This window comes from Xenopus tropicalis, chromosome 8 (genome assembly GCF_000004195.4).
Source record: "Xenopus tropicalis strain Nigerian chromosome 8, UCB_Xtro_10.0, whole genome shotgun sequence".
Classification (NCBI taxonomy): Eukaryota; Metazoa; Chordata; class Amphibia; order Anura; family Pipidae; genus Xenopus; species Xenopus tropicalis.
In genome coordinates this window covers 138,754,455-138,776,314 of record NC_030684.2, presented here as the reverse complement: position 1 = coordinate 138,776,314, position 21,860 = coordinate 138,754,455, and the positions used below count along the sequence as shown (strand labels likewise).

The 21,860-nt window shown below is 43.4% G+C and overlaps 1 protein-coding gene across 2 annotated transcripts; it reads left to right on the top strand.

Moving 5' to 3' along the window:
* Positions 1-434: 434 nt before the first annotated feature.
* On the top strand, positions 435-17,385 carry LOC100493406 (NACHT, LRR and PYD domains-containing protein 12). 2 transcript variants are annotated; one of them, XM_004917573.4, is made up of 11 exons: positions 435-570; positions 2,261-2,304; positions 2,416-2,483; positions 3,394-3,554; positions 4,239-4,416; positions 5,371-5,436; positions 7,214-8,906; positions 11,063-11,149; positions 12,440-12,610; positions 13,519-13,683; positions 16,502-17,385. In XM_004917573.4, exons 3-11 carry the CDS (start codon positions 2,450-2,452, stop codon positions 16,587-16,589), a joined length of 2,643 nt encoding a protein of 880 aa, XP_004917630.1. In that variant the 5' UTR covers positions 435-570; positions 2,261-2,304; positions 2,416-2,449; the 3' UTR covers positions 16,590-17,385. The 2 variants fall into 2 exon arrangements, with proteins under 2 accessions (XP_004917630.1, XP_012825346.1); XM_012969892.3 differs by lacking the exon at positions 2,261-2,304.
* Positions 17,386-21,860: the final 4,475 nt, after the last annotated feature.

Here is a 21,860-nt window from a genome sequence, read left to right as displayed (position 1 = left end):
TATTTGCTTATAGTGGAATCTATAGCAGATGGCCTTTCTGTAATTCTGGATAATGGGTTTCCGGATAAGTGATCCCATACCTGTACCTGCCTGGCACCCCCCCAAATTTGCACCACATTGTGGTGCGCACACATCTGTAACATATTTCTGCCTAAAACTGTGTATAGAAGCTTTTCCAGACAGAAATACACTGCGTATGCCAAACTCATTCAATGCTTTCGGGCGCAGGCACAAGGTACAGAGCTTCAGAGCTGCTGTTGATGCTGAATATTGAATTATAATAATAATACTGAGCCCCCTGTGTTGCTGTTGTTCCTAATAATAAATAACTTATCTGGGAGAGAACTGTCGGTGCCCTTGGGAGTGACAATACTTTGTTAATCGGGTTTGTTTTCAGATTAAGGAACAGTTTCCCTTTAAGACTGTGAAACTGCTGAATTTCCTGGCTGAATATGGGCTGAAACATGAGCGGCTGGATCTGCTGCTTCCTGGTTTGTGCATTTCAGCGGGGGAGAGAGACAGACAGACAGACAGACAGACAGGGGGAATCTCTTTGTTTCTGTAGAAAAGGTAAGATTTTCGGGTTTTCCTGTGTATGTGTGTGTATAACATGTAGCTGATAATGTACCCAGTATATTACCCTGCTGTGTGTAGCTGCCCGGGCCCGGCTGTATGCTATAATACATAGTTGCACTTGGGCTTGGCCCCTGCACTGGGACTTTGTACTATTTGCTATGCAGCTGAGGGCTGAGTGGGGCAACTACTGGGCCCCACAACAATATCCTTTTTGGGCCCCTAAATGTAGGTAATAAGACAGTATAATATTTATTAAAACTAATTATGAACAGGGTCAGACTAGGGGGTACAGGGTTCACCGGGGCTGATGCTCCAGGGGCCACCGTGGCCTCACAATCTCAACAGCTCAGTGAGGGGTTCACAGCCGGCTCAGTTTATTGATGACATATCCCTCTGTGGGTAACTTCTATTTAACAGCCCAGGGTGTCGGAGTTAACCGTCCCCACACTCTAATATACAGCCATATTGCAATCTAATGGATATGTATGCATCACCGCAACTGTATTGGGTGCAAAAAAATCCAACTGCGAGTTGGTGATTTCCTCATATTTTGTGCGTTTTGTGAATAAGGACATTTTCTAGCCCTAAAATGTGTTAAAAAAAAGCTGAAAGTGAAAGTGAAAGCTTCTGCCTCAGGGAGCCATTTTACTTGCCAGCACTGGGCGGCAGTTACGTGACAGCTGCAGGACCCAGCACAGAGCAGTGTTTAGGGAAAGTGGCAATTTGGGTGACAGCCTTGGGCGCCATAGAATGTAGGGGCCCCACTCTGCAGGAACCCACAGAGTGGCACCTTTAGGTCTAATAGGGAAAGATAGAGACAAAAGGACAAGTAAGAAATAGTAGGGCAAGATGGAGACAGTAACTCACAGTAACCCCTGAAAGGCTGAAGTACTTATGTAGAGTTAGCACTTTATTCTGGGGTATTTGGGAGGGGTGTTATTGTTATTTTGGTGAATTTTAACCGAACCTTGCTGTTTGTTCTAAAGATACATTTACACAGGCAGTGTTTCATTATATATTACTGGGCCCCTTAAACAAAATCTTTTTTGAGCCCCCTCCCAATCCTTAGGAACAATAACAGTCAGTCAGGGCACCCCGCAATCCCTTTATATTCTTGGGTGCCCCACTTGTGGCCTCCATTGTTATCTATGCAGGTATAGTGCTTCCATTGCTTGATTCCTGGATGCTGGGGCATTCTCCTACAGGTATGGGATTCATAATCCGGAAACCTGTTATCCAGAAAGTTCTGAATTACAGGAAGCCCATAGACACCATTATAATCAAATGATCCTAATTTTTAAATATGATTTCCTTTTTCTCTGTAATAATAAAACAGTATTGCTGGCCAAACAATCCTATTGGCTTTATTTAACGTTTAAATGATTTTTATAGTAGACTTATGGTATGGAGATCCAAATTACGGAAAGACCCCTTATCTGGAAAACTGCAGGTCCCAAGCATTCTGGATTACAGGTCCCACACCCGTATTAGCATGGAGATTGTATGTGTTCCTTGGGTCTGGCCGGGCCCAGTATATGCCTGTGTGTCTGTATATCATATGTAACTGGAACGAACACCCATCCCCACCCCTGTGATGCCTGTACTGACTTGGAGGGGTGCAAATCAGCAAAAACCAAAGTAAAACCCAGTTTATGAACATGGAAAATTCTTTGTTTTTTTGTAGGGGAGGGGCACAGCAGAAAGCAATGATAATTGAAAAGTTAATTTGTAAGTATTGTTGATATTACGTTAATATAGCAAATAGATTTCCCGTACCTGTATAGGCTGATAAATCACAGCTGAACTGTATGAATAGTGATACTTATCTGTTGTTTTTAGGCTGATCCGTAGCACTATCACATGAGAAGGGAAAATGGATGAATTCCGTGGAAAAGTCATCAGTAATGGTAAGTAGAGTGGCTGTTTCATACAAGGAAACCTTTTGGGGGTAAATTCTTAAAGTGGAACTCCAGCTTCCAAACCAAAATTTGTTAAAGAGCCCCACACAGCACAGAAACCCCTATTATATCTCTCACTGTAATCTGTTCCTTCAAAAATTATGAATAAATACCATTTTTTATATGCTGAAATTCAGCTGAAAAACAGCTCCTCTCTTTCTGCATCATTTGAAATCCCGGCAGGGGAGGAGGGACTAAAACATTGATGTTACAAATTGTAACAACTTCTCCATAGCTTACAGACAGCACATAGGGACTACATAACCCACAATGCATTGCACTGGGATGTTCCTTTCTTATTGACATTACGTGTGCAGGGAATTGTGGGATTGGCAGGAGGCAGGCTGAAGGCAGGCGACTACTGTTACATTTAATTTGAGTCTCAAAGTAGATCAGCAGGGGAACAGGGGGCGGGGCTTAGGGAACTGTTCCAAACCATATTATTACATTAAACACCATGAAAAGGCTGCATATTTTTTAATTGATGTATATTGCAAAGTTGCTTGAAATTATGTTTATTTTTCAGTTGTGTTCGGGTGGAGTTCCCCTTTAAAGAAAAAGTTTTTGTACACATTTGTGACTGTGTATAGAAAACCCTTGCCCCACCCCCGCTAGGGTACAAAGTAAATATATGACCTTTTTTAAGGTGTATCATGACTGTGTTGCTTCCTATACCCTGAAGTACAGCGGGCTCCATCTTTAGGATGAACACTGCTCGTGCTCCATGCTGAGGCCGGGCAGTAGGGTCTGACAAAAGACATGAAGAGCACCATGGAATATATATATACAGATATTCAGTTTTCAGAGGAAAACCCTCTTCTGCTTAACATGAGCTAATATCAGTGTCCCTGTTTTGTAGATGACCTCGTGCAGTTCCGGCAGCAGTTGGCTCGGTATGAAGACCACCAGTTGGAAACATTCTATAAGTATTTCCGGGAGGATCTGCTCTATATCATCGAGTCTCTGGACACCCAGAGTATCCTTAGGGAGCTGAACTTCCGAAATCTCATCTCTCCGGAGGTAAGTGATGATTCCTACACTTTCCTATATGCAGTTAGAAATCCATGCTGGCACTGTTACCTTTATGCCCATTGTTAAATTTGGAATGGGCTACCAAATAGCCAATCACAGCCCTTATCTGACATCCCCAAGGAACATTTTTCATGCTTGTGTGGCTCCCCCACATTTTGTTTCCATCTGAATGTGGCTGACAAGTAGAAATACATGTGGATCCCGGCTGTAGAGGATTGGCCACTGCATAATCACTATTACAGATCTACAGCTCAGTAGAAATGAAGTCACCATTTGGCTGCCACCCCCTTTTTACCTTTGCCCTAGGGGCCTTCTTGCTTGGGGCAATCCTTTAGCTGATCTCTCTTTTGTCAATCTCCAGTCTGAGCCCAAACACTGCCCATAAGGTAGCCCTATAGCTTGGCTGTCTCTGTGGGCTCTATCTTCTATCTGGTCTCTAGCAAAATGGCTCTTTAATTCCATGTCTTTGGGGCCTCTTCATCCCAAGTCTCTCTGGGTGTTTCTGAAGCTTTCTGCTCACTATCTATTAGACTGTTGGACAGAATTTCCACTGGATGTGCATTTGAGCAAACTGTATTTAATTCGTTCTGGTGCAGTCATGGATGTAGGGAAATTCTTAGGAATCATATATATTCTTGTGAATCTACATCAATAGTTTAATGTGTGTTCCAGTACTATCAGTCTATAAAGAAGCAATGTGGCGCCTCTGCGTTTGCTGAGATGCTGTTAGAAGACATTCATACATCTGGGAGAGACGCCGTGCTGGGATTCTGGGAAAGTCTCTATGTGCTACAGAATGAACACCCTCACCCCAACCTGCTGGGGGCGCTGGATGAACTTATTGAAACAGGTACTCATTGTTGTACAACAATATTTTGCTTATTAAAGCCTCTTAGCTCCCCACTACTTGAGTACTGGCAGGTTTTTTGTCATGCATCTTTGTTAGGGACAGTGATATTGCTGAAAGGACCAAAATGGATCCTTTAAAGAAACTATACCCCAAATGTAGGTCTCTATAAAAATATATTGCATAAACAGCTCATATGTAAAACCCTGCTTCATCTAAATAAACCATTTTCATAAAAATATACTTTTTTAGCAGTATGTGCCATTGGGTAATCCTACATAGAAAACTGCCATTTTAAGTACTAAGGGCCGCCCCCTGAGATGTAATCTATAAAGGCTGGAGTGAGCAGATATCTAACATAATAGCCATAACACTGCTTCCAGCTCTCTAAGCTGTTAGCAGTCAGTAACCAATCAGTGTCAGTAACCAAACTGTCAGTGCATTTGAATCTGACCTGCATGCTCACAAACTAACTGTCCCATGTGGTTCCCCCTCAAGTCACTGATTGGCTACTGACTGCTAATGGCTTAGAGTGCTGTAATGGAGGAAGTAGTGTTCTGGCTATTATGTTAGACATCTGCCCACTCCAGCCTTTATAGATTACATTTTTGCCCAGCTAACTATAACACAAATATTTTATATTTTGCGCAATCTATCTATTTTACCCAGTTTCATTTTTACACTGAACTGTTCCTTTAAGACCATCCAAGCACATTCCAAATTTTAACAGGACCAATCGGTATGGTTTATAAAACCTGCCTAGGGTTGGGCCTCAAGGGATAGGTAGGTTTTTCTAGCTACAGATGCATGTTCCCATGTTTAATTGCATGTTACTTTCTACTGCAGGAGGAGGATAGAGGTAATGCCTGTATGGTATTTACAGTATTTTGGATATACTTGATATTAATAAAGAATATGATTTGTTTGATTTTATCCCATTGGAATCTAATTTTTCAGGTGCTGTTCTGGAGCAGACGATTACTTTAGATAGAAATGGACCTGATCTACCTGCTGATCTGAAAGGTAAGCAAGCTGATGAGACATTATACTTCCCAGAAAGAAATGTATTGGAGTGCAAATTACCACAGGGAAGGGAACAGGGAATTTCCTAATTTCACAATATCAGAAGGGCCAAAGGCCAAGATTTAGAGACTGTAGTAAGAATGTTTTATTTCTCACTTTAATCACATTACATTATATAGTTAGAATTTATAGTTAGGCCCCATTACATTTAGCAGCCCATCAACTCTAATCCCTTAGTGTATGTCAATATTTCCTGATTTTCATGTGTGGGCAAAAAAATGCTAAATAAAATAACGCTTTGTGGAGATAAAAAAAAGTATTCCTTCTCTTGCCATGTTTCCCAGTGACTTCTGTTCATGTGGTTATTCCCCCTCAATCAAAATACAGAATGAAAACCCTACCATTGCAGTCTCTATCAACTGCCACCATATTATGCTCCCGACCGCCAGTGTTTACCCCTCTCTATCATTCCCCTGCAGAGGGGTTTATAGCCTATAGAGACTGACCACCACCCCTTTCTTCCAGCACCCATCTCAGGTTCATTCTGAAAACACTTTCTGAAAAAGGCAGCCCTGTGAACTTGCTGCAACTGGTTAACCCATTTGGAAATGTACCTCTGCCAATACCTCTTCTTGGCTTCTGGATAAGGCATGGGCAAATGCAGAAGGGAGAGTAGGCACATTTCCTCCTCACTTCCACTTTGATCCTCTTGTTTGGGCCACTAGTTTACCAAAATGCATAATACTTGAGCATTGGGGCACGTTTGTCTGTCTATGACCACCTTTTATGACTCCTAAAATGCCTGCAGTCTCTAGATCAGTGGTCCCCAAACTTTTTTGCACCAAGGACTGGGGGTGGGGACTCCTACCTAAGTGACATCCCTTGCCACTTAGCATGGAGCTTTAAGTACTTTGGTACTTTGATCAGTAGAAAGCTGTCATGGTTGTGTAACACTTTGGGGAGCTGGGATCACAGGTTATTGGGACCAGAGGTCACCCGGTTCAGCCTGGTGGTTGGGGACCTCTGGACCTTGAGTAAAACCAAGTGCTGGTAAAAGCGGGGAGCTAGATGACTAGATGAACACATCTAGTCATCTAGCTCCCCCCTTAAACCAACGCTTGGTTTTACTTAAGACAAATATGCCCTTCGTATTTAAACCAGAAATATGATATATAGGAGGGTTTGGGTGAGGAATAAAAGCATACACTTAAGTATGGGCTGAAGAAGGACAGCATCATACCACGCCAGGGAAAGTTCCTCCTCATTATGGAACTGATATGAGGGAATATAACTTGCTGAACGATGCACAGTGGTCTTTTAGTTTGAAGAAGTCAAGTCTGGTTGGACAAATGCTGTTCTAGTCTGATTGATCTTTTGCTTCCATAAGGACCTTGAACCACCCCCATCTCCATAGGCCAAAACATGTTATCGGTTTCATACAAAGCCCTCACATACCTTGTTTGTGGAGTAGATCTCCAAGTGAATTCAAACCACTACAGGCTAAATTACTTACTCCACATATAAATTATTTAGATGTAAATGTTTTGCCCAATCTTCAAAAAATCCAGTGCTAGAATGTTAGAGTAAATAGTGTGGAATAAAACAAAGTAGGTTGGAGTAGGATAAGTTGAGGGCAAACAGATAACTAGGGGAATAATGAGAATTGGTTTGAAATGAGTGAGGAAAGAGATAGTGTATAATAAATGGCGAATGGGAATCAAAATCCCTTTAGTTGTTTCTCTTCTAAACATTTAATTTGAACTTTGTATTTCCCCAGCCTGCCGGTTACAGCACAAACAGAATCTTCTAAAGAAAACTGAGAACCTGGTGGAACACAGAGCCCCAGGATTAACCACTGAGAGTCAGAGTTTCAGTATCACTGAGCGCTATTTAGACCTCATAGTTGTCTCCAGCCAGCACTTCCGGTCTCGTCCTCAGCACGAGCTTATTGCAACAGGGGGAATCCATGAACATTACTTACAGAGAGCTCAGAGTAACCTGGAGAGGATTAGCCCTAACCGGCTGTTCCGCTGGTGCCACAGAAAGAGATGTGTGCCACAGGCAGTGCTGGTGAGCGGAGTGCCAGGGGTGGGGAAAACCACATTAATGCAGAAGTTTGTCTATGACTGGGCCAATGGGAACCTCTACCAGAGATTTGCCTTTGTCTTCTTCTTCAAATTCCGGGATCTCAATAAGGAGGAGCTGAGCCTGGCACAGATGATTATTAATGAATATCCCTATCTACACAGTCAGCTCGAGGGAATCTTTCAAAATCCTGCACAACTGCTGTTTATTTTTGATGGCTTGGATGAAAGCAAAGATCAAATTGATTTAGAGCAGGAACAACTGTGCACCAACCCCTGTTCCATACAGACAGTTAGTGTGATTGTGTCCAGTTTGGTGAGACAGTCTCTCCTTCCCGGCTGCTCTGTCCTAATAACCAGTCGCCCAACCAGACTAGCAACAGTGGAAACTTCTATTTTTAACAGAATATCTGAAATTATGGGCTTTTTCCCCAAAGAGAGAGAAAAGTATTTTTTGCATTTTTTTAAAGATTATACAATGGCGGAGAAGGCTTTCCATTATGTGAGGGAGAACGGGATGCTGTACACATTCTGCTACATCCCATCCTACTGCTGGATCATCTGTACCGTCTTATCCATGTGCTTCAGGGCCCAAAGGGCAAACTCAGCGCAGACTGTGGAATTTCTTCCCAAAACGGTCACACAGCTTTATGCCAGTTTTTTAAGTAACATCCTTGCCAATCACTGCCAGGCAGTGTCTATTGATAAGAATTTCCTGATATCCATTGGCCGGATGGCAGAGTATGGGGTAAATAGTCGCATTCTTTCATTTACTAAAAAAGATTTAGCTGTATATAGTGTGGATGCTTCCTCACATTTAGCTACAAGCTTTGTGATGGAGAGTGGGCAGCCTCCCCACGTGTCCTATTCCTTCTTGCATCTAACCATACAGGAGTTCATGGCTGCCTTGGGTCACTACCTTGACTATTCCCCTGAGGGGCTGCAGAAGGCTCTTGAGGAGGCAAAATCAAAAGAAGACGGCCGTGGGGAAATATTCCTTCGTTTCATATCAGGACTCTCTGACAGTTCCACCAGATCCCTGTTGAAGCCGTATGTAGGGGATTTATCCGCTCCAGCCGCCAAACATGTTATCTGCTTTCTCCAGAAGTCTATCACCACTCTACAGAATCCTGACAACAGGAAAGTTCTCAATGTATTTGCCTGCCTCGCTGAGTCCCGGAACAAAGCTCTTGTGTCCTCATCCATTGGATCAAACAAGCAATTTCAGTTTTCTGAATTTTACCTGGCGCCTCTGGATTGCACAGTGTTGGCTTTCATCCTGGAATCCTGTAGGGAAACAGAACTTCTAGACCTTGGTACCTGTTTTATTCAGACTGAAGGACTGGAGAGAATATCAGCTGCTCTACACACTGTTAGGGATCTCAGGTAGAATATAAGGCTGCATTTCTATATAGAACCATTAAGATACCATTTTTCTGTCTATATTAAAATAGATACAGGGCCAGAAAAAAAGAACATATTATTTCTAGTTTATGTACAAACAGACAAGCTGGCCATACACGCACTTAAACGAGGTTTCGTACGATATTCGGTGCATAGGCTGCTCAAAAAGGCGTCCAATATCACAAAAGGATATCATCGATTGGCCAGGTTAAAAAATTTAGAGGCGCCCAAGCAAAGTCTACGTTTAGGGATGACTCAGCAGGTGGAGGTAGAATTTCTATTGTTTCTACTTCCATACTGTATCTGATGATTCAGCCCTGAACATCAGTGGAGGGTGGGAATGATCTTTCGTGCGACCAGTGCTTGTATGGCCACCTTTACTGTACTTGCACATTACATTGTGTCTCTAGATAGTGTAGGGATTAGTGATGTCCTCTCCCAACACGGACCAACCCGGCCCGGTAAGTCATCATGATATAAATACCTGCACCTTACTCCGCCATATCTGACTTTACCAGAGGGGGCAGGCAGGCGAGACTATATGAATATGCTGATTCATTCTGGACGTACTTGGTCGATCTATCCTCGATTCCCTCAAAGATCCTCTGTGCTTATCAATATATTTAGGACATCACCGCATTTTATACAAAACTAGGGTTGTTTGTCCATTCATTGCAATATACACAAACTGGGCAACTATGTCACAGTCATCCCCAGTCTGGCCAGTCCTACACTCACTTTCATCTGATTCATTAGGATTTCTACTGCTTCATTATACATTTTTCACAGAGACTAATTTTTAACCTGCAACTTCTTTTTGTTTCCTAAGGTTAAAACCAAGATGGTTGACCTTTTTATTGGCCACAACTGGGACCACCTGAATGTAGTTGGGGGTAATGGGAGCCCCTATTGTAAAATAAAGGGATTTTATAAGTCACCGAGGAGTTCCATGGCCATATAAAGGTTATTTGTTCCTCTTGTATATTATATAGTGAATAAAGTACCCCCTATTTTAACATATAGGGATATTATAAGTCACAGAGAGGTTCCATGGCCATATAAAGGTTATTTGTGGCTCCTGTATATTATATAGTGAATAAAGTACCCCCTATTGTAACATATGGATATAAGGCACAGAGGGGTTCCATGGCGATATAAAGGTTATTTGAGGCTCTTGTATATTATATAGTGAATAAAGTACCCCCTATTGTAACATATAGGGATATTATAAGTCACAGAGGGGTTCCATGGCCATATAAAGGGTATTTGTGGCTCCTGTATATTATATAGTGAATAAAGTACCCCCTATTGTAACATATGGATATTATAAGTCACAGAGGGGTTCCATGGCGATATAAAGGTTATTTGAGGCTCTTGTATATTATATAGTGCATAAAGTACCCCCTATTGTAACATATAGGGATATTACAAGTCACAGAGGGGTTCCATGGTCATATAAAGGTTATTTGTGGCTCCTGTATATTATATAGTGAATAAAGTACCCCCTATTGTAACATAGGGATATTATAAGGCACAGAGGAGTTCCATGGCCATATAAAGGTTATTTGTGGCTCTTGTATATTATATAGTGAATAAAGTACCCCCTATTGTAACATATAGGGATATTATAAGGCACAGAGGGGTTCCATGGCCATATAAAGGTTATTTGTGGCTCTTGTATATTATATAGTGAATAAAGTACCCCCTATTGTAACATATAGGGATATTATAAGGCACAGAAGAGTTCCATGGCCATATAAAGGTACAAGGCCAAAGGTTGAGTGCTTTTATACAGGCCACGGAACTCCTAAGTGACTTTTAATATCCTCATATTTTACGACAGAGGGTACTTTATTCACTATATATATAATATATGTTGTAGCTCCCATCAATCCAAACTACATACACTCATTCATTTTGATAAATCTGCCCCTTAGTGTCAATCATTTTCAGTAGGTTTTAAAGGAAACACTCTTATCAAATCTGTATGGCAAATAATTAATTAAGGGCTCTTCAAATGGCAGGGTAACTTAGAGATAATTGGATCATGTGTGGCATTGGTTCATTTTGAATATTTAAAAAAGTACTGGATTGCATTTTTTTTTCCAAAGAATATAAATGTCCATTATTCTCAACAGACTCACCAACAATAATCTGAGGGACGAGGACGTGCCGTGCCTTTATTCCATATTAACTCACCTGCAGTGCCGGATCCAAAAGTTCAGGTAGGTCTCAGAATGAGAGCTCCCAGTTCAATTGAACATGTCTTATGAGACATAAAGTTAATCAGAGCTTTTATAGACATATTACATAAACTGTAATACCCACTTCCGGCTCTATACTGATTTAATATACTAATGGCACCTTATGTTTATTATAACATTTGGGAGGAATACCAAAAGGGAAGGCTGTGGGGCCCAAGGGCCAAACAATCGCGTTACTCCATATCAGGGGAAAGACCCTCTAATTTAGCGACCTCACCAAACAAGTGGATCTTATAGTATATGGCCACCTTAAGGGTGAAGACACACGGAGCTACTAGTAGCAGCTACTTGTGAAGGTTATAAAAATAGACAATGCTGATCATTTACTGATAATTGTCTCTATGTGTGTTTTAGCAGAGGCAATTCTCAGTATTGTCTATGGCAGGGTATTTTCTGGTGTTTAGTAGCTGCTACTAAGTAGCTCCATGTGTCTTCACCCTGAGTCTGGTGCCATAAACTGGACATAGGAAGTGCTGATGTAGGAACCCAATTACCTCCTTGGTTTACCAATGTTCAAATGTTCCCCCTAATGGAAGTATACCACCGAACCATCTTCATTTTTATAAATGTTATAACCTGTGATTTTAATACAGACTGTAAAAGCTAGGTTTTGGTTTGACTGTGGGACTGTATGTGAATTAATGTCTTGATTCTAGATGATTCCCCATATAAACAGCGTATTTGTCAAGCCCGAAAGGACCCTAGCAGTGAAGCTGCAGAACTGTGCGGTGGGGGGGGGGGGGGTTGGCGGCCGCCATATTAGGATGCGTTAGATCCAGTTTCCAGCTCCTGGACAGAGATCAACAACCAGTAACATGAGCAGTGGATGCCAGGACAAGATTGGCTCTATCATGTTTTAGGTTGGGGATCACTGTCCAGGAGCCAAACAATTGATCTAACTTGGCCAAAGATGGCAGCCACCGACTCTGGTCAAATGAAATACGAAGCATAAAACATTTTTAATTTGCTTTGCAAGATGAAGGGTATTTAGGTAGGGATTGTGTTGGCTTGTGGAATCCAGCATGGCCATGGCTGAGGCCTTAATCGTGAAGCATCTCCCTGTTTTTGCAAGAGATCTTTGATAGCAAAACAGAAGATGTGAGAAGAAATTATATGATCTGCTACAAGAAAAAGCTGTGGAATCTATAAAATGAGTGTTTGGGAGATTAATGCTGTAAAGCTGTGTAATGCCATGCAATGTGCATTTACTGTAGATGTGGCCATCTCTCATTCTCCCCTCTCACCCTACAGCCTGAGGAACAACGGCCTGACGGAGACAAGCTGCCTCCCAATGGCTTTGGCAGTCAGTGAAAACACATCCCTGAGGGACCTGGATCTGTCCAAGAACAAACTGGCCGGGGATGATTTCTATCAGTTGTTGGAGGTTCTGTCTGCCCCAACGTGCAGGATAGAGCGTTTGGCGTGAGTATAATACAAGACAAGAGAATAATGTTATACTTGTCTGAATATGACAAGAATGGAGACCTAAACCCTAAAAATAAATGAAATATTCTATATATATACTGTAATGTACTGAACTTACTGAACCAACCTAAAGGTTCAAGGCCTTCAACATTGTGCATAGGCTCCACCATCTTGGATTTTGTTAGGCGTATCAATGACATTGCACATGCTTAGTGGGCTCTGGGCTGCTTTTAACTTTTTGTATAGAGAGCGATATTCTGAGACAAATTGCAATTGGTCTTCCATTTTTATTACTTGTAGTTTTTTAGTTATTTTACTTTTTGTTCTGCAGCTCTCCAGTTTGGAGTTTCAGTGGCTACCTGAAGTCTGAAGAGGAAGGCAAATAATTCAAAAACTATAAAAAATAAATAATGAAGACCAATTGAAAGGTTGCTTAGAACTGGCCATTGTATAACATGCAGAAAGATAACTTGGGAAACACCCCTTTATAAGTTATCTTTGTTGTCTGTAAAGAGAATAAATTATAAAGCAAAGTTGTGGGTTCAGATTTATTTAGGATTTCATTTATTTTGCTTATTGCTTATAAAACCCTCCACTTCTGGCCGTAGTGTTTTTTTTTATTGAAGACAGACCCATAGGTAATGGAAAGTGGCTGCATTTTCCCATGATAACATATTATATATGTAGGCCTAGGGTTTTTAGATGTAAAGCCTATATAGGCTAAGTATAGTCTTTTATTTCAGTAGCATAGCCCTTCCTGGTACCCACACATAGATACATAGTCCTTGCATTTGGGCCATAGAAATCTCAAGGAAATGTGGATGAGGGGTTTGTCCATACGTAAAGGGTTGATGACCTATGTCTTACTTTAGAGCAGCCTTCATTCAAATCTCTGTCTCTCACAGACTCCAGGAGGCCAAGCTGACCCCAGAATACACCGAGTCGTTCCTCTCCCTGACTAACAACCCCAACCTCGTGTCCCTCAATATCAGCAGCAATTTCTTTGGCAACGCTGGTTACCCCCATATACAGAAACTGATACTGGAGCACCCCAGCCTGAGGGAGATCAAGTAAGTACAGTTGGTCCAATGTTAAAGCAATACTGTCATGGGAAAACAAGTTTTTTTTTCAAAACCCATCAGTTAATAGAGCTTCTCCAGCAGAATCCTGCATTGAAATCTGTTTTTCAAGAACGCAAACAGATTTGTTTATATTTAATTTGGAAATTTCGCATGGGGCTATGTGACCTGTGCTCTAATAATTTCGGTCAGCTGCAAGTTGGAGTGATAACCCCTACCCCCACAACCCCAGCAGCCGATCAGCAGAACAATGGGAAGGGAGCAAGATAGGAGCTCCCAGTAGGTATCAGAATAGCACTCAATAGTAAGAAATCCAAGTCCGGCTTGGGACTCCTCCAGTTACATGGGAGTAGGAGAAACAATAGGTTAGCTGAAAGCAGTTCTAATGTGTAGCGCTGGCTCCTTCTGAAAGCTCAGACTCAGGCACACTTTACTGCTGCGCTGCAAGTTGGAGTGATATCCCCCCCTCTCACCACCAGCAGCCGATCAGCAGAACAATGGGAAGGGAGCAAGATAGCAGCTCCCAGTAGGTATCAGAATAGCACTCAATAGTAAGAAATCCAAGTCCGGCTTGGGACTCCTCCAGTTACATGGGAGTAGGAGAAACAATAGGTTAGCTGAAAGCAGTTCTAATGTGTAGCGCTGGCTGAAAGCTCAGACTCAGGCACACTTTACTGCTGTACTGCAAGTTGGAGTAATATCCCCCCCCCCTCACCCCCAGCAGCCGATCAGCAGAACAATGGGAAGGGAGCAAGATAGCAGCTCCCAGTAGGTATCAGAATAGCACTCAATAGTAAGAAATCCAAGTCCGGCCTGGGACTCCTCCAGTTATATGGGAGTAGGAGAAACAATAGGTTAGCTGAAAGCAGTTCTAATGTGTAGCGCTGGCTGAAAGCTCAGACTCAGGCACAATGCACTGAGATGGCGCCTACACACCAATATTACAGCTACAATATACATTTGGTTCAAGAATAAAATATTAAATGGTAGAGTGAATTATTTGCTATGTAAACAGTGTAATGTAGAAATAAAATATACCCCATAAGAATCATGACAGAATCCCTTTAAGATAATGATACAAAATAAAAATGACAGGAATAATGTACCAAACTCACTAGAGAGACATACAGTACACCTTTCTTATCTTACCATAGCATAAGCTGGGGCAGGAATATGCTGTTCTTTCTCATAACATAATGAATAGTAACCATATGAACCTAGAACCCAATAGTAGCTGAAAGCCATGGATAGGAACAGAACCCAGAGCCGAGTAAGGGAAGAACGTGTGGAATAGAATAGAGACATAATAGTCTAATCTCCAACAGCCTGGTAATAGGAATATCCAACTTAATTACTAATATAGAGCTGTGTTTATATTGCCCCAGCCAGGGCAGCACTTAGTAAGGCACAAAAGCTAAGCTTTGTGTTTAACACTCTCAAGTGGAGGGGCGCTATGCCCGCTGTGTGTAGCTCGGTGTGCCACAAACTACTGCTCAGTAGCCAACAACCAAAGTCAGTTCCCAAGGGAGGGGGCAAGTGAGTTAGAGGAGGAGAAGGAACCCCAAGTGATTAAGGGGGTGCTACAGCCTTACTGATAACTTCTAACACCCAGAGTGGCAGGTATTTCCATATTTCAAAGAGGCCGGTCACTAATAAAGCTTTTTATGGGGGATTTACATGTCCTTAAAGATGTTCATTCCCTCTTGTCATGGAGTAAATCACCTCAGGAGGTGGGAGCACTAGTGTATTCCGGATTAACCTGGTTTCTGACTACCGGGTGTTGCTTAACCAGCAGTAAGACTGTCTGGCCTAAAAGGCTTCTTCCTTCACATAAAAGTTTATTTTTTCCTCTCAGCAAACTTATATTTTCAAATTGTATCAGGTAGAAACAGCAGCAGCAGCAGGGTATGAGGGACAGGGCAGGCAATGACATCACCGTTACTAATGGCAACCAGGCCAAGTGACTCTCCTGAGGGAAAAGGAAACAATGTATCCCACAATGCATTGCACTCTGCCCAGTTTATGGAATCTGAGTTCTCTTGTGACAGAAAATGTGCTCCATTTTGTGCAGTTTGAACCTTCCAGTTAAAAGGCACCTGTCATGGAATAAACCAGGCAAACAATAACATTATAGACAGCAAAATTACTAGAAGTTACTGGGCCACATAGAAAAGTCATTTTAGGGACTAAACTGTGGGAATAACTCCTTTTTTTTATAAACCAAAGCATGGTCTGTGCATAATGGGGCAAGATCAGTTGTAACATGGGTTTGGCCAACTCATATGAAAGTGTTCCCAGGATGGGGGTGTCTATGAGGGCCCCCCGGCAGTCACAGGGCCTGCTTCCTTTATTGTTACTCCCCTGAGGGAGGAGGGGAAAGGGATTCTAGGCAATAAAGTCCATTTTTTGTCCAAATATTAATATCTGACACTGCGTAGGCATGCCCCCTCATGTGCCCCCTATCCTACGGGATTTACATGTGTGTAGTACAGTCTGTGCCCATTCCCCATCGGGTAGAAGAGGGGCAATTCCACTCAGATTCACCTTCCCAATGAGCCACAAGTGTCCATCTGAGGTTTCTGGGATTAGCCTATTTCTACATTACTGTATACAGGTTAACCCTTTTGAAATAAAAATTTCAAAAGGGTTACCCTGTAAACATTTTTGACTGGCTAACACGGTACATCACCTTTTCCTGCATCTAAAACTGTATAAACAGTTTATATAATGTAATTACCACATGGAAAATGCATGTTAGTGATCTGCTGTTATGCTGATATTTTTCATGTTTGGCTTCTTGCTGTTCCAGGGTGGGGATGAACGATTTTTCGGAAGAAACAGAAAGGAACCTGCTGCAGCTGCAGAGACGCAGGCCGGAAGTGGCCATTCACTTATGATGGGCAGGAACAAGCAGGAGCGGTGGTGCAACTAGACCCCCCCAACCTTGCAGAAAAATCATTGTAGAGCTCCCCTAAACTTTAGGAATAATACATATTTTATAAAATTGTGCTTATTGGTCAGTTTTTCTACTGGGCCACCAGTGAGCGGAGCTTCTTACCTTGGCACACAAAAGCTGCATGCATACAGCACGTTAATTATAGAGGTTTATACACAGATAAAGTGCCTGAATGACTGTATAGTATATCTAACTGTATTTCATATTTGGACATTTTTTACAGCCCCAGTTTTTTTAATTTCAAAAGATAATTGCCTGTATTTTGCCCAGTTTTTCAACTCCTGCATTTGAATCTAAGAACAAAATAACCCAACCATTGTATGTGGCCAATCAGTGGTGCTGCAGGCATCCACCCCTCCATTTCAGTGCTGCCCAGATACACATTATTGGTCACTGGTGTTTTGAAATTTGTGATTTAAATGCATCATACGATTTAGTACACAATTAGGTGGTGTAGGACCACCTGACGACCTCGCCAGGCGAGTGGATCTTTACGGCCACCTTTAGTACTCTATCTTGGATCCTTGTTAGTGTATCCAGATCAGATCTTCTCCTGATATCCCCACCTACGGGTGGGCAACATTGGGGGAATTTAGGCTAATTTGGTCATTTGGCCCTGGGGCCAACCGATCGAATTATAACGTCTGGAATAGGTGCAGACGGTTCAGGGACCTCATCAACGAGTTGATGCGGTCCCCGATCTGACTGAATTTTTTAACCTCCCCGATCAATATCGGGCAGGCCAGATATCGGTTGGGCAGACCAGTCGTTGTTTCCCCTGCACGGGCCAATAAGCTGCCGAATTGGTCCAAGAGACCAATATTGGCAGCTACAATTGGCCCGTGTATGGCCACCTCAACACTACATTCTATATGTATCTAATTAACAAGTCCATTTGCTTTACCCTTATCGCTGTTAGATCCCATTACTTATCCTTTATTCTAGGACAAGCAGAGAACCTTATAAGCCCTAGCTATTTAGGGTACCCCAGCAAGAGACTTATACAAGAGGGTGAATGGCAGTTAAAAGCATTAAAAGGCTACAATGTGAAGCTGAAACAAAGAAACGAATCCTTAGCAATGCCAGTGCTTGACCTTACCTACATTTTGTTATATTTTGGTCATGTCCAGCTATCTCTTGGCTACAGGCACTCCTAGTTACACCCTGACTACAGTGATAATCTGGTATAATCTGCATTTGACCAGCTGTGAGTTCTACACTGCCTATTGGTGTACTGATTTCAGTATCTACCTCTGTCCCACCCAGCTGCCTGTAAGGCAACTGCCAGATTTCACCTCAACACTTGACTAAAAATGTGAATTTCAATATTAGGTTTTCCAGACTAGGTTGCTAAGTAGGACCATATGTGACCAGTGGACTGGGCCTCCTAGAGCTAGCTCTATTTATATTCCATATTATTCACTATCATTTTCTTGATGGCTATAAATAGTGTAAAGAATAGTATGTAGGAGGCCTAAAGTTTTAACTTCACTCGACTGCTCAGGAAGGCGGCAAGCAGCAGGGAGATATTGCCATTTGCACAGTCGCAGTTTGGACTAAGCAGGGAGTGGATGGGCTAGTGGGCCTGAGGTGGAGGAAGACCTCAGTACCCAAGGAGACAATCTTAAACTCTAAGGAAACCATCACCTTAGTGAAGTCGAGCCCATGAATGAGGCTTAGCAAGGCTTAGTGAGAGAAAGTACCCCCAGAGTGTAAGATAGTCAGGCTTAGTGAGCAAGAGCAGCCTTGTGCTCCACCAAGGAGAAATAATGTATTCCCGAGGTAACACCTACCTCAGGCTATACTTATCCTCGTAAAGCTTCCAATGGAGGGGATCCAGAATCCCTGAGGTGTCACAGCTGTAAAGGAGGCTATATGTCCATCCTATCCCATCTCCAACACAGCTGGGTTGAGTGCAAGCTCATCCAATCCTGTATCTTTATTGTAATAAATCTTAAATTCATTGTTAAAAACCTATGGCAATTTGTTTTTATTATTTATACTGTCACGTTGACTAAAATTATAGTTCTGCTACATCTATCCTCCAGACACTTCCAGCAAGGCTCGGCTCTACTGTTCAGCAGCTGTAGGCATACGGATAATCATTTGGGGCTTCTATCAGGTAACTATAAATAAAAGCAGAAGAAAGACTGGTGTGTGTGGGTTTATAGAGGCAGTATCTGTAGGGCCACTAATGCCACAAGGCAAGGTAAGAAATTTGCCTCTGGTGGCAGTGAGCCGCCAGTTACCAGGGGTGGCAAAAAGCCTCCTCTGGTAAATTTAAGAGAAATTTTATTAGCGCAGGGAGCACAGTGCCCCTTGTGAGTGAGAGGGTATGCCAGCGCTCCAAGAGTGAATCTGTGAGTTTATTATTGAAGAGACTGAGGAAGGATTCTCTCTGGAGGATTTCAGGGATGGCATTCCAGTAAGGGAAAGTTTAAGGTGGGAAACAGCAGTAGTAGTGGGGGGTGTGCAGGCCTGGACTGAGATTAAAAATACACCCTGGCATTTCAAGTACACAGAGGCCCAAACAGCCCCCCACCAGCCCCATAAATAGTGACTGTCTATGGCTTCTTACAGCAGCCCCTCTGGCATTCCCAGTACCCAGAGGCACAAACAGCCCCCCACCAGCCCCATAAATAGTGACTGTCTGTGGCACCTTACAGCCCCCCTGGCATTCCCAGTACCCAGAGGCACAAACAGCCCCCCCAGCCCAATAAATAGTGACTGTCTGTGGCACCTTACAGCCCCCCTGGCATTCCCAGTACCCAGAGGCACAAACAGCCCCCCCAGCCCAATAAATAGTGACTGTCTGTGGCACCTTACAGCCCCCCTGGCATTCCCAGTACCCAGAGGCACAAACAGCCCCCCCCCAGCCCAATAAATAGTGACTGTCTGTGGCACCTTACAGCCCCCCTGGCATTCCCAGTACCCAGAGGCACAAACAGCCCCCCCAGCCCAATAAATAGTGACTGTCTGTGGCACCTTACAGCCCCCCTGGCATTCCCAGTACCCAGAGGCACAAACAGCCCCCCCAGCAGCCCAATAAATAGTGACTGTCTGTGGCACCTTACAGCCCCCCTGGCATTCCCAGTACCCAGAGGCACAAACAGCCCCCCCAGCCCAATAAATAGTGACTGTCTGTGGCACCTTACAGCCCCCCTGGCATTCCCAGTACCCAGAGGCACAAACAGCCCCCCCAGCCCAATAAATAGTGACTGTCTGTGGCACCTTACAGCCCCCCTGGCATTCCCAGTACCCAGAGGCACAAACAGCCCCCCCCAGCCCAATAAATAGTGACTGTCTGTGGCACCTTACAGCCCCCCTGGCATTCCCAGTACCCAGAGGCACAAACAGCCCCCCCAGCCCAATAAATAGTGACTGTCTATGGCACCTTACAGCCCCCCTGGCATTCCCAGTACCCAGAGGCACAAACAGCCCCCCCAGCCCAATAAATAGTGACTGTCTATGGCACCTTACAGCCCCCCTGGCATTCCCAGTACCCAGAGGCACAAACAGCCCCCCCAGCCCAATAAATAGTGACTGTCTGTGGCACCTTACAGCCCCCCTGGCATTCCCAGTACCCAGAGGCACAAACAGCCCCCCCAGCCCAATAAATAGTGACTGTCTGTGGCACCTTACAGCCCCCCTGGCATTCCCAGTACCCAGAGGCACAAAATGCCCCCCCAGCCCAATAAATAGTGACTGTCTGTGGCACCTTACAGCCCCCCTGGCATTCCCAGTACCCAGAGGCACAAACAGCCCCCCCAGCCCAATAAATAGTGACTGTCTGTGGCACCTTACAGCCCCCCTGGCATTCCCAGTACCCAGAGGCACAAACAGCCCCCCCAGCCCAATAAATAGTGACTGTCTGTGGCACCTTACAGCCCCCCTGGCATTCCCAGTACCCAGAGGCACAAACAGCCCCCCCAGCCCAATAAATAGTGACTGTCTGTGGCACCTTACAGCCCCCCCTGGCATTCCCAGTACCCAGAGGCACAAAATGCCCCCCCAGCCCAATAAATAGTGACTGTCTGTGGCACCTTACAGCCCCCCTGGCATTCCCAGTACCCAGAGGCACAAACAGCCCCCCCAGCCCAATAAATAGTGACTGTCTGTGGCACCTTACAGCCCCCCTGGCATTCCCAGTACCCAGAGGCACAAACAGCCCCCCCAGCCCAATAAATAGTGACTGTCTGTGGCACCTTACAGCAGCCCCTCTGGCATTTGCCAGAACCCACAGATTGCCAGTCCAGGCCTGGGGGTGCAACCAGGAGGGGAGTTGTCAGGACTGTATGGAGAAACAAGAGAAGATATAGAGTGAGGTTATAATAATGTTGACTATCTCTTTTAATGCATGTAAAGATGTGTATAGTATATGCAGAGCTGTCAACCAACCACATGTCATGAGGGAGATAATGATCCAGTCCTGTTTATTTTTTTGTCCTGAATTACACTAAATGGCAAAACAAGAAACAAGGTCTCAAAAAGACCTGGAGTGGATCATTATCTCCTTCATGGCATGGGGTTGGTTGACAGCTTTGTACATGAGGATGCTGTGTCCCATTGGGGACGTGTTATTCAGTCACTCGCAAACAGCTAACACTGCTGTGAAAAACAAACAAATCCCAAGGGGAGATATGATAACTATGTATAAATGTACTTTGTTGGAACCATGTGATAATCACTGTGATGCTTTATTTAGCAGTAGATCCACCCAGCAGACATGGAGGCATTCAGATTAGAAAAAAGTCAATGTGTAATGAAAAATATGTTTCACCACAGAAGGAAACTACAGGGCCCCCCATGTAGCAGCCTGTGCCCCAGCGTCAACAGGGAAGGGACAGGGCAGTCAGTGGAAGGTTGGTACATGGAAAAGCTCACAGTGGCACTGAGAGACAGCATATTTAGCATGCTCAACAAAACAGACAAATCCAGGAGCGCATAAATCAAAAAACAAAAGAAAGAGAAACAAAAATAGTGTAATAACGTTTGAATAGTGAGGTAATATAAACACCGTTTAGAATTCCCTGTGTTCAATATATTAATATTAACACCACAGTGCAGTACCACTAACTGCTTACCAGATGGCAGTATTGTAGAAGTGGTACTGCACTGTGGTGTTAATATTAATATATTGAACACAGGGAATTCTAAACGGTGTTTATATTACCTCACTATTCAAACGTTATTACACTATTTTTGTTTCTCT